The sequence below is a fragment of the Zootoca vivipara genome, chromosome 4, assembly GCF_963506605.1.
Source record: "Zootoca vivipara chromosome 4, rZooViv1.1, whole genome shotgun sequence".
Taxonomy (NCBI): domain Eukaryota; kingdom Metazoa; phylum Chordata; class Lepidosauria; order Squamata; family Lacertidae; genus Zootoca; species Zootoca vivipara.
The window spans coordinates 32767846-32780506 of record NC_083279.1 but is presented as its reverse complement, the minus strand read 5'-3'; the positions used below and the strand labels follow the sequence as shown (position 1 = coordinate 32780506).

The 12661-nt window shown below is 44.1% G+C and overlaps 1 protein-coding gene across 1 annotated transcript; it reads left to right on the top strand.

The window, feature by feature from the left end:
* Window positions 1–1254: 1254 nt before the first annotated feature.
* On the top strand, window positions 1255–12318 carry LOC118085326 (arylsulfatase D). The gene is made up of 10 exons (XM_035115866.2): window positions 1255–1400; window positions 3156–3305; window positions 3535–3656; window positions 4210–4332; window positions 6665–7088; window positions 7169–7305; window positions 7967–8101; window positions 9343–9505; window positions 10082–10203; window positions 10613–12318. Exons 1-10 carry the CDS (start codon window positions 1321–1323, stop codon window positions 10987–10989), a joined length of 1833 nt encoding a protein of 610 aa, XP_034971757.1. The 5' UTR covers window positions 1255–1320; the 3' UTR covers window positions 10990–12318.
* Window positions 12319–12661: the final 343 nt, after the last annotated feature.

The window sequence follows — 12661 nt, the reverse complement described above, 5'->3', positions numbered from 1 at the left end:
AACAATCCAGACTGGACAAGCCAAACTCGATTGCTTAATTAAAGGATTCTAACATCAACTAGCTTCCAATAAGTTGGAAGGGAATGTGTTCTGCTATTTACTCACTGGTGTGAGTGAGGAGGGATAATATCAAAACAATATATCCTTTCCTACCTTCCTTAACATTCCCATAGTTATATGAAGTTGTCTATAAATTGATTGGTTAAATAGGTGGTAACTTCCTGCAATGCCCTTCTTTCTACAAAGGACAATTGAATCAAAGCTACAGATGAACACAAACATTCAGGTATTGTCATCTGGTATTCCTGGGTCCTTCAAGATAGTACCTACTCATTTCACATGCTTAAAAAGACTCTTCAGCAAGACTTTAAAAAAAACACCCTAAAAGTCATAAATCATTTTGGACAGGCCTATTTACCTTCTAAAGTTTCTTTTATCTTCCAAGAGAGCTGACAATGAAATGCAGTCCAAAGGAAAGCAGAGCAAAAGGTTTGGCACCGACTTGGCTGCAGGAAGGAGACTCACAAGGTGCCAACCAACCCTCTTAGGAACTCTGGATTTCTGTAGGGTTTACTCCTAGCCCTTTCTTCCCCCAAAGATATCCCGCAGGGCAGTGGAGGTTTAAGATCAGAGTTTTCCTTCTCCTAGATGGGTTATCTTCCCAGGCTGATGAGTCCCATCTGCCCCTCACTTACTTCTACAGCATGTGCAGAAACCACCTTCTTAACCATTGGACCCACAGTTGGTCTGGTCAGCTCATTCTGCCAGAGATTGTCTTCACATGCAGGGGAAGTCCCTAACCTATGAGGGTTTGAGACCCATCAGCTACCTTCACCTGGTTTAGCTGGCCAATTAAAGCCATTCCCGGGGAAGTGGTGGCTGCATGCTGACTGCTTCTAGGTCTAGGTAGGAGCCCTAGGTGAGAGCTGAGAGTAGGGTGGGGGAGCAAAATGGACCAACTATCGCAGAAGGAGAGCGACGTGTCCCCACCATAGCCATAGGTATTAACCCTCCCCATAGCTGCCAAGTTTTCCCTTTTCTCGCGAGAAAGCCTATTCAGCATAAGGGAAAATCCCTTAAAATAAGGGATAACTTGGCAGCTATGCCTCCCCTAACACCACCCCATACAGCTATGATTCTGTATGAAAGAAAGCCTGCTCTACGCTTTCTGAAAAAGTTTGGAATTTCCCCTCATCCCCTTACCGAAGCTCGCTGTTTTCAAGGAAGGCTTTTGCTTTCTCTGCAGGCTGCTACTGGCTCTGCCTAAGCCTTGCCCCCTTGGCCGGGCTCCTTTCTTCCGGGTGGGTCCTGGCTTTCGCGATGGGGATTGCCTGGCTACACGGTGGGCTCGGCCAAGCTGAGGGCGAGCGCCTGGAGAGGGTCTCTCCTTCGTTTCCAAGGTGTGCCTTTTCCGATTTGCTTGGTTGGACCATGACGGCTGCTTTCCACGGAGCTGCGTTCCCTTTCTGCGTGTCTGGAAGCGCAGCGTCGGCCAGCTCTGATTTTGAGCCTGTGCTTGGCTAGCGGGGTGGGAGGCGAAAGCCTGTGAGCTTGCTTCCTCCTTTTAGACCCCCGTCCTTCAGAAAAGCCAAACTCCTGCGATCTTGCTGGGGGGGGGGGGAGAGAGATACTTGTTTTCAAAGGAACAATGGAGTTTGTAAAGCAGAGACTCGGTTTTCAGTTATCTAAATGACGGAACTTTCCATTAAAGATAAAATAAAACGCAGGGGAATTAAAGGTAAAGGTAAAGGGACCCCTGACCATTAGGTCCAGTCGTGACCGACTCTGGGGTTGCGCGCTCATCTCGCATTATTGGCCGAGGGAGCCGGCGTATAGCTTCCAGGTCATGTGGCCAGCATGACAAAGCCGCTTCTGGCAAACCAGAGCAGCACATGGAAACGCCGTTTACCTTCCCGCTGTAGCGGTTCCTATTTATCTACTTGCATTTTGACGTGCTTTCGAACTGCTAGGTTGGCATGAGCTGGGACCGAGCAACGGGAGCTCACCCCGTCACAGGGATTCGAACCGCCGACCTTCTGATCAGCAAGCCCTAGGCTCAGTGGTTTAACCACAGCGCCACCTGGGTAGAGCTGTCTTCCTCCTACCTTTGACATTAGGAGCAGCAATTAAGCAGACGACCTTTCCCCATTACTATTTTCCTACACACTGAATAAAACTTCACTTGCATAATACTAGGCTGCGGAGCTGCTATTAAGGCACAAGAGTAGGCGGGCGGGGAAGGGGGGGAGGGAATTGCTTCCATTTGAAGAAGCAGGAAATATTTTTGCTTGCTCTCTACAACAATAATATTGATGGTGGTGGGGAATGTTGTTCTTATACCCTTCCTAGCAGGGGCAACATGATATCCTCTTTAAATCAGGACAATGCCTCTAGTCTGCCTATGCACTGTCCACACCTAATGGGAACTATCTCTAACAGAGTCTGTTGTTCCTCTTGGTACCCTGAGGCCTCCATGCATAGGTCAATCTTCCCTCTACAGACATTTCTCCCCACATGGGGACCTGTTATAGCAGAGATGCATAGTTCTCAACTTGAAGTGGGGGTAAAGTGGGGATCCATCCAATACTTAGGCTTACAGTGTTGCGCTTGTTGTTTTTAGATGTTTCAACTTTTTTGAATTTTCATTTCAATCATATTGCTTTACCACTCTGGGCTCCTTTGGAAAGAAGGGTGGAGCAGAAATTGAACAAATTATTATAATTAAAAGTGCATCATAATAATTTACATCTAAAGCAGTCCTGAAAGTGTCACTCTATTTTACTCAACTGTCATACTCCATTATAACAGTTTTATCACTGGCATACTAAAAATACAGTGGTACATCGGTTCTCGAATGTAATCTGTTCTGGAAGACCGTTCAAGTTCCAAAAGGTTCAAAACGCAAGGCGTGAAGAGCTGTTTGCACATTCAATTGAGAATATTGAAAAACACGCAGCGGAAGCCGTTCGACTTTTGAGGCGTGTTCAAAAATGGAAGCATTTACTTCTGGGCCTTTTGCATTCAGGTTCCAAAACATTCGTCAATGGACATGTCCTAGAACCGAGGTACCACTGTACTGTCATATGGTCTGGGTCTTTCCTCTCTCCTGTCAGATTCATACAAGTAAACCATTGTTTGGTGATTTTTGATTTCAGAATCTATCTAGCTACTCTGTTGACTTTATTTATATCACTTGATGCCCGTGGGACAAATGCAGCTCTGGACATGAAACCTAATATTGTTCTGATGTTGGCCGATGACCTCGGGATTGGAGATCTAGGCTGCTATGGCAACGACACTATCAGGTAAGGGATTCTCAGGTTATTGTTGTATTGTTGTGAATATGACACTGGCTAAAAGGCTTCTTGAACAGCTTTGGGCCATCTTCCAGTTGATTTTACTTCACTGTGGCTTGTCGCTACAAAGGAGCATCGCCTATGAAATGCAGGTTGCTTGAACTGTCAAGATAAATTGCCATATATTGTCTCCTTCTTTTGTCTCCTGCTGTATTAATATATCACCTTTTCATCTCAGCACCCCTAATATTGACCGGCTGGCAAAGGAAGGAGTGAAACTTACTCAGCACATTGCTGCGGCTTCACTTTGTACCCCAAGCAGAGCAGCTTTTCTGACTGGCAGATACCCCATCAGATCAGGTCGAGTATATTTGGAATGTCTGGTTTGATGTGTAGCTGAGACAATGTGCAAAGTTGAACAAAATAAGCATGCTGAAAGTAGTACAGTTTTGTTCCACATGAAAAACCAGTACTTCATTCCTGACTGCATTTTTAGCATGATGCTCAGGTCCTGATAAATTTAGCTAAACCTCTTTCACAGCCATCTAAGCTAGTGGCCATAGCATATTGTGGCTGTGAGTTCTGCAAGTTAACTATCTGTCTTGTTTTGAATGAAGTGTAATTCAATGATGTATTTCCTGAGTTTAAATAATAACAATTACTTAAATTGTTGATTTAATTATCTGTTGAGAATTGTCACTGTACAAGCAATTAGGTTGGAAGATGCTGGGATTTGTTGAACTTTCACCAGGCTGATGACACCATATTTAAATGAATTTGCTGGCAATGATGAATTTGTACAGCTGGGTTATATTGATGTCTTGATAATGTTTGAGTGTAAAAGTGATGCAGATCCATGTAAATTGAACTTGATAAATGTATTGACTTGTGGTCTTTATCCTTGGCAATATAGGCATGGCTTCAGGTGGTTCATATCGGGCTCTGCAGTGGAACGCTGGCTCAGGAGGACTCCCTGCCAATGAAACCACTTTTGCCAAGGTCTTGCAGCAGCAGGGTTATGCCACAGGACTTGTAGGTACGTAGAAATCCTATGACCTCCTCATGATCTTAGGTGTCTATAGGTCTTCAGGTCTTCATATAAAAACAAATGCTTATTAAATCTTGGATGTGAAGATTATGAAAAATGACTGGTTCCAGCAGATATGAAAATGTTTGTTGCCTGACATTTCCACATCATAAGGTCTGTGGAATGAAGGCAGCTTTGACATTGACTTAATGCCCTGTTCCAATAAGATCCTCTGCTTGTTTGTTAAAGCTAAGGGTCCCCATGCTTACCTGGAATTTGCCCTCTTTAACCTGTCTGTCTGCCTGTCCGTCTCTCTCTCTCTCCCCCCTCCCCCCTCGGTGTGTGTGTGTGTGTGTGTTGAGTATAAATCAGGGATATTTGGTATGACTGGGTCAGAATGTGCTACATTAACATGACCTACTTTTATGTGACTTACACTAACATTGTTACACAATAACCTTCCTGTACTGTAGCAAGCATTTGAGTGAGCCAAAAACTTTGGCAAATATGTTACCAAGTGTGTCAGCAAGTATGTCTTTGTTTTCTGATATTCGGCAACAAGTCCCTTGAAATCAGAAGGTAGTCTAATACATTGTTAGATTTCGTGCCTAGATGGGTAAATTCCCCCGGTACATCTGGGGGGCAACTACCGTTCAAGGGGACTAAATTTAAATGGATAGCCAGTTGGAAGAAAAAAAATATCTTCCTCATTCACTTTAGTATCTTTAGAAATCCGCCCAGTGATGGGTTCCAAATCATAGCTAACAAGACCAGGGTCAACCCACCAATTGGATTTAGTCAAGGCTTCCCAGTTGGCTGCGGTTCGGACATTAAAATCCCCTCCGATTAAAGCTTGGGCAATGGGGTACTTAGCACAACATGATGTTAGGTGATCTTCAAGTATTTCCCATCTGGATCATAGTTCGGGGGAGGAGCCTCCTGGTGGTAGGTATACATTTGAGATTAACAATGAAACCTTTTCGCCAGTTATCAACCAGATAGAACATAAGGGGGAGATGCCTGCACTAATGTAAATTTAATATGTAAATGAAGAGAAATACCTATTACAAGACCACCTTTGGGTCATCCTCCGTTATTAATTCAAATCCACTCATAACAATGTATTTCTGACTTGTATACCCACTTGGTAATGTTCTTGATTTAATATGGCAGAAGTAAAGTGAAAAGAAAAATCAGAAATACCAAATGATTGTAAAAAGAGAGAAAAGAAATAATACTGTAACTAGATTTCTATTGATAGTTGCACATATGCATCAGTACCTAAACACCTGGCTGTAATTGTGTAAACAGTGTGCAGGGACAGTAATGTCTGTATCTTAAGGTCATTTTGAGATTCAGGACTAGGGTTAGACGTTTAGGACTTTTTCTGTGTGGATTAGGAGTGCTCCTGAAGTGATGCATGCTCATTGCTGCCTTCTGTGGGAGTCTTTCTCAGACTACATGCTGGGCTCGTGCGTGAGAGTTAAGAGTCAAATGATTAGACCATCAACTGGAAAGGAAGCCAAGTGTGACAAATTGTCGATTGATTTCACAGTGGAGGTTAGTAGGTCAAGAGACTCCACTAAATCTGCTGTGTTGCAGTTTCCCTGTAAATCTAAACGTTCACAGTACTTCTAAAGATTCACAGTCGTAGCGGTCTTTTGAGAAATGGTTCATGTATTAAACATGAAGATTAACACTGTCTGGCACAGATGGTCAGGTAATGCCACTTAAAGGATCATTCTGAAATCTCCGCTCAAAGGATCAATATAGGGAGGGAAGTAAGGATTTGAGTGGACAAACACACCATACTTTTAAAGCACACTGATACCAGATTTACAAGTTATGGAGAAGCTTAGAAACTAGTTTCTTGAGGGTACTGGGAATTGGAGGTATGTTAGGTGAGCACAATTAACCCCTTCCAGTTCCCAGGTTTCTTTAGAGCAGGCATGTCCAACAGGTAGATCGAGATCTACCAGTAGATCACTGGACGTCTGTGGTAGATGACTGGCTTTCCATCCTCAAAAAAGCTCAACAACTTTGACCTAAACCCCCGAAAAGGGGGTAGATCACTGCCAGTTTGTGAGTAGATCACAGTCTCTTGGAAGTTGGCCACCCTGGCTTTAGAGGAAGGAAGCCATGACATGTTAAAATGGTACAGGGTGCTTTAGTGCTGCTATAGTCCCATGAAACTGCACGGTTGTACAGTACCATTCATTGCAACTGTGTTTGAAAGGAAGACCTTCCTGGAAGACAACTTTAGTTGTGAAACTTTGAAGAGGTGGGCAGCAGAATCCACTCCAAGTAATAGTAACGGACTATTTTCTGCTTTAATTTCCAGGGAAGTGGCATCAAGGGGTAAACTGTGACTCTGTCCATGATCACTGCCACCATCCTTTGAGTCATGGCTTTGACTACTTTTATGGCATGCCCTTCACTCTTCTCAACAACTGCCAGGACCACAAGCCTCCAGAGCTGGATGCAGCATTGCAGGCTAAGCTGTGGCTTTACACCCAACTTATTGCCCTTGCAGTTATCACAGCTCTTGTAGGCAAGACAACAGGATTGGTCTCTGTTACTTGGAAAGTGGTCACCTTTTTTGCTTTGCTTGGGTGCCTGTTTTTTGCTTCCTGGTACTCCAGTTATGGCTTTGTAAAATACTGGAATTGCATCTTGATGCGCAACCACGACATCACTGAACAACCGATGAAACTGGAAAGAACGGCTTCTCTAGTCCTAAAGGAAGCAGTTTCATTTATTCAGAGGTAATTGAACGCTTTACCTGAAATATCAAACTGCAAAGATGCTGCAATTTGCTAAATGTGTTCTATTCATTTCTTTTAAGCAACAAGCATGGGCCGTTCCTCCTCTTTGTTTCTTTTTTGCACGTCCACACGCCCCTGTTTACAACAGAAGCTTTCCTTGGGAAAAGCAGGCATGGGATATATGGAGACAATGTAGAAGAAATGGACTGGTTAGTAGGTGTGTTGGCTTTCTCTAAACATTCTTCTCTTGTTAATGGACACTGGTCATCTCAAGTGGTGGTGAGGCACGGACTATGATTCTGTAGCTGTCTTGAACACTGCCTTATTTATGGGCTGCGAGGATTGAGTGAATGATTTAAAAATCAGCTACCCTTTCTTGTAGTACAAAGGTGAAATATAGAACACCCTGCCCTCAGCACTGCAGTTTATTACAATTTGGGTGGGATACTCACAGACATGTCCTGTTAGGATGGAGGGAAGGAGGAGAAAGATTCCTGCATGGCTACTGTCAATTCTACAACGTACACCTTTATGCAATACTTTGATGTGCATCTAAGGCAGTGTTTCCCAACCAGTGTGCCTCCAGATGTTTTGGGACTACAACTCCCATCATCCCTAGCTAGCAAGACCAGTGGTCAGGAATGATGGGAGTTGTAGTCCCAAAACATCTGGAGGCACACTGGTTGGGAAACACTGATCTAAGGAACAGGTAGCCTCTTTCAAAGTCAGGAGGGAGAGATAGGTTATCCCTGTTCCATGAACAGTTTTAGGAGCCAAGCTGTACTTGTACCGCAGGACTGTTTTGAGGATAAAATAAGACAAATTCCTTGTGTGCTATTGCCTCCATAGTAAATATTTGTTTTTGGTTAACTGTGTAGGTCAAATTCTAGATGCTATTGACAAGGAAGGCTTGGAAAACAACACACTGACCTATTTTGCCTCAGACCATGGAGGGCAGCTGGAAGCTCAGGAAGGAACAATACAGCTGGGTGGCTGGAATGGCATATATAAAGGTAAAATGTGCAGCAATATAGTTGCTTTGCCTGCCTGGAAGTTTGGGTAATTTTGCTTTGGGTTGTTTTCTAGGTTGAATTGATCTCTCTTCCTGTGCTATGAAATTAGGAGGCATGTGGTCTTTTATTGACCACACCCTGTATACATATGTCTGTGGGAACTCTCTTGAGTTGCATATTGCTGTTAAATATTAATGGGTAACTCACAGCTGTCCATGGATGCACAGGTCACTTCTGTGTCCAGGGCAGCTGTCTACCAGCTCCATCTGGTACGCTATCTGAGGCCCTACCTGCTCGTGGACTGTGTTGCCAGAGTGGTGCGTGCTCTAGTTATCTCCCGCTTGGACTACTGCACTGCGCTCTGTGTGGGGCTACCTTTGAAGGTGAATTAGAAACTACAACTAATCCAGAATGTGGCAGCTAGACTGGTGACTGTGAGTGTCCCCCGGGACCATATAACACCAGTGTTAAAGGATCTTCACTGGCTCCCAGTACGTTTCTGAGCAAAGTGTTGGTGCTGACATTTAAAGCCCTAAACAGCCTTAGGACAGTATCCCTGAAGGCCTCCACCCCCATCATTCAGCCCAGACACTGAGGTCCTCCTCTGAGGGTCTTCTGCTGGTTCCCTCACTGCAAGAAGCAAAATTACAGGGAACCAGGCAGAAGGCCTTCTCAGTAGTGGTGCCCTCCCTATGGAATGCCCTCCCTTCAGATGTCAAGGAGATAAAGAACTACTTAACTTTTAGAAGACACCTGCCCTGTATCGGGAAGTTTTTAATGTTTGATATTTTACTATGTTTTATATATGCTGTAAGCCACCCAGAGTGGCTAGGGAAACCCAGATAGATGGGTGGGACATAAATAAAAGAATAATACAAATACGGAAGGTTACAATATGTTCTAAAACCTGTGATCTGCTTTTGTTTGAAATGAAAGTAACCCCCCTGATCCTAAGCCAGGCATCCCCAAACTTCAGCCCTCCAGATGTTTTGGACTACATTTCCCATCATCCCTGACCACTGGTCCTCTTAGCTAGGGATCATGGGAGTTGTAGGCCAAAACATCTGGAGGGCCGCAGTTTGGGGATGCCTGTCCTAGGCCCTTTTGTGCATATTGATAGTTTAAAAGAAAATGGAAAGGCCTTGTGTTTCCACCACCCACAAGAGACTTGGGATGTTCTTTTGCTTAGGAAAACAAGTGTAATAAACATGTCTGTTTCTGCTATTGTGTTCCCAATGTAGGGGGCAAAGGCATGGGAGGTTGGGAAGGAGGCATTCGTGTGCCCGGCATCTTAAGGTGGCCTGGGATGCTCCCTGCCAACACTGTTGTTGACGAACCAACAAGCCTTATGGATATTTACCCTACGGTGGCTCATGTGGCTGGAGGGACTGTACCACAGGACAGGTATAGAGCCTGTATCCTTGCTCAAACTGTGCATGGTCTACTTGAATGCATCTTGAGATAAGCAGAATTCATCATGCAATCTAAAAGGTAGCCTGGGGGCAGTGGACATTGATAGTCAGTATAGGTTCTCTGTTCAAGCATACACTTTTCCTTCTTTCCTTCCCCTTTTTTAGGCAACTTACACTTTTCCAGCACTTTTACTATATTTTGAAATTAAAGAAAGAGAAAATTCTCAGCCCACCTAGTGCATAAGTGCGATCATTAATGGTGTGTGGAATATGGTTGTGTTAGTGTTGTAAGCTCCTACTGCACAGCATCTGTGATGTAACTGATGTCCATGCTTCCTCCATTTATGGCCCATACTATTTTGTGAATGTTGGAAATGTTTCCTCAGTTAGGTTTTGTTTGTAATTCTGGCTGCTTCCTTTCTGCAGCATTGAAGCTTAAGCATGTTCACATAACACTTGAAAGAAGAAGAAGCAAATATCTAAATAACTGCACTACTTCGTGACTTCTTTCAAGGCCTTTTCATTTCAGTCTTCTGTCTGATGACTTATTCTTTCTTTGTCGCTATAGAATAATCGACGGAAGGAATCTATTGCCGTTACTACAACAAGAAGTCAAGCATTCAGCACATGAATTCATGTTTCATTACTGTGGATCATACTTGCATGCAGTACGGTGGCATCAGAAAGACAGTGAGTACAACTAATTCCCCTGAGTGTGAAAACATACCTCCTCTTATTAAAATTAATAAGATGCAGGTATACTTAAATTTCCTACTTTTTTGCAAGCAGGGTGGGGGTGGAGGGAGAGAACATGCCTGGTAATCATTGACATAGAAAGCAGTGTTCCTAAGACTGCTGGGCATGAAGTTCATTGTCAATGGAACTTGACAAAACCAGGTCAAGTGGCCAGAAGCAGAGTGAGAGGAATAGATTACACCTCATGCGCTGGGCTATCGGATAGTTGTTCTTGTGCATTTCCTTCTGTTGGCAAGTAAATTTATTTGAATTTTCAGATTTCAGCCAGATCTCCAGGGAACATCATCACCTTCATGATTATTGTTTCAGGATGTTTTTGTTTGTGCTTTCTTTTTCTTCCCAGGTGGTGCCTTATGGAAGGCTCATTACATGACACCGATCTTTCACCCCAAAGGCGCAGGAGCCTGTTATGGGAAAGGGATTTGCCCATGTTCTGGAGAAGGTGTAACGCATCACGACCCTCCTCTGCTCTTTGATCTCTCGAGAGACCCATCAGAGGCTGTGCCTCTTTCACCGGACACAGAGCCCTTGTTCCACACAGTCCTAAAGCACATAGGCAGAGCTGTGGAGGAGCATCGCGGGACCCTCACACCTGTCCCACAGCAGCTCTCTCTTGGGAACATTATGTGGAAACCATGGCTGCAGCCATGCTGTGGGACCTTCCCGTTCTGCTGGTGTGACAAGGAAGAAAGCAGTGCCCGTTCCAATAAAGCCAGCTGACCAAAGAATCCTTTTATGGCAGAGAAAGTCATCCAAGAGGTTTCCTGTGTGATTTTAGCTGCTTCCTGTCAGTTAAGGTTGCTTTCTCCTGTTTCTTGAGGAGTCCCCAGGCTTGAAGGAGGATGTAGCCACATCATTCCCTGCCTGTTAGGCTCGGGGAATCAGGCCCCTCCCTCGGTGGCAGCAAAGAAGCAGATTTTCAAAAAGGAGTTCTTACCAATTAGTTTATTTCATAATCACAGCGAGAGACAAAGGAATGTGTCTCTCTCTCTAGAAATGGCTCAAAATAAAGTCTCTCCCCCCCCCCCCCCCCGTGTCTCTTAGGCTATGTCATCCCTGCACTGGTTGGTCTGATCTTTCTGCTTCTGAGCTTTCTGTTCGGCTACTCACATTGCCCGCCTAGTCTTGGGGGAGGGGGGCTCAGGGATGTTCTCCAAGGACACTGTGTCTTGTCAGCTGTTTCTACTTCCTCCTCCAATATTTCCCAGCTTTCCCCCTCTACATTCTCCGAACTACGACCTTCTGTAAACCACTGTTGTAATTCTATGCTGTCCTTCTGTTCTTGGGAAGGTTGTGTAGAAAGGGGGATGGCCCCCACCATTCCTCCTCAGTGCCCTTCACGTCTCCCATTACTGTCACCTGATCTCTCTTCTTACCTGCTGGACTTTGCACAACACAGGATGGTGTGTAGGGTGTGTGGATAAGCCTGAGTGGGGCTGCAGAGCGATTCTACCCTCATGGCTGCAGGGCTGATAATGAGAGAGAAAACGATTTCTACGTTAACTCTACCAGTGATGATTATACCTGAAATGAAAACTGACAATAATTCTGCACAGACTATTTCCATGCAGTAATTGGCAACTCCAAGCACTTAGAGGGAGGCGCCATCTAAACATCATAAACTAGCTCTTCTCATTAAACTAGCAAGCAAAATCTAAGAAGCACACTAGAAGAGGAAGGAAAAGGAAACTATGTCACAGTTGTCTATGTCACAGTGGGCTGATCTGGTACATGTCACAAGATTTTGATCCATGTTTAAAATACGAGGCTTCTGGGTTTCTTTGTTTTTAAGAAAGAAGGATCAGCAAGAGATGTTCCTCTTCTGCTTGCTCACATGCCTTTTCATGTACAAATGAGATGTAATGCTCTGTGGTGCACAATCCATAGATATTTTGGTGGGGTGGACAGAACATAAATCTGATGAGAAATCTTGCAGGCACAAAAAAAAAAATACACGTATGGCAAAATGTTAAAAATGAAGCAAAATAACCAAAATCGTGAAAGGAGGGACATAGCAAAACAGGGAGTGCTAAAAGGAATGTGCAGAAATTATAAGGAGGGGCTAGACAGCTGATGACGTTTCTGATCAGGTCTCCAAACAAAACTTGGAATACCGCCTAAAAGGTTAGACTCTCAAATGGTGAACACACAATCACTGTTGACCTTGGTTCTGTATTCTCCCTTCCTATAAAATACAACTATGCTATCCTTTTTCCATGTAAGCATCTGCAAACCAGCTTACTAAAATTCGTGGCTTGGGTTTGGAGTCAACTAGTAGTCATATAAACCTCAAGCTTTTGTTGGGTTATGATTTATTTATTTTTTAAGATAAAATTAGGCTGCAATCCTCTACATATTTACGTGGGAGCATGCTCCCTTGAACAGAATGTGA

Bases quoted from the DNA above. Each gene is read 5' to 3' on its own strand.
- LOC118085326 (XM_035115866.2), top strand. From the start codon at position 1,321: ATGGGGATTGCCTGGCTACACGGTGGGCTCGGCCAAGCTGAGGGCGAG. The intron at 3,657-4,209 runs GTCGAGTATATT...TTGGCAATATAG, and splicing joins CAGATACCCCATCAGATCAG to GCATGGCTTCAGGTGGTTCA. The intron at 7,089-7,168 runs GTAATTGAACGC...ATTTCTTTTAAG, and splicing joins GCAGTTTCATTTATTCAGAG to CAACAAGCATGGGCCGTTCC.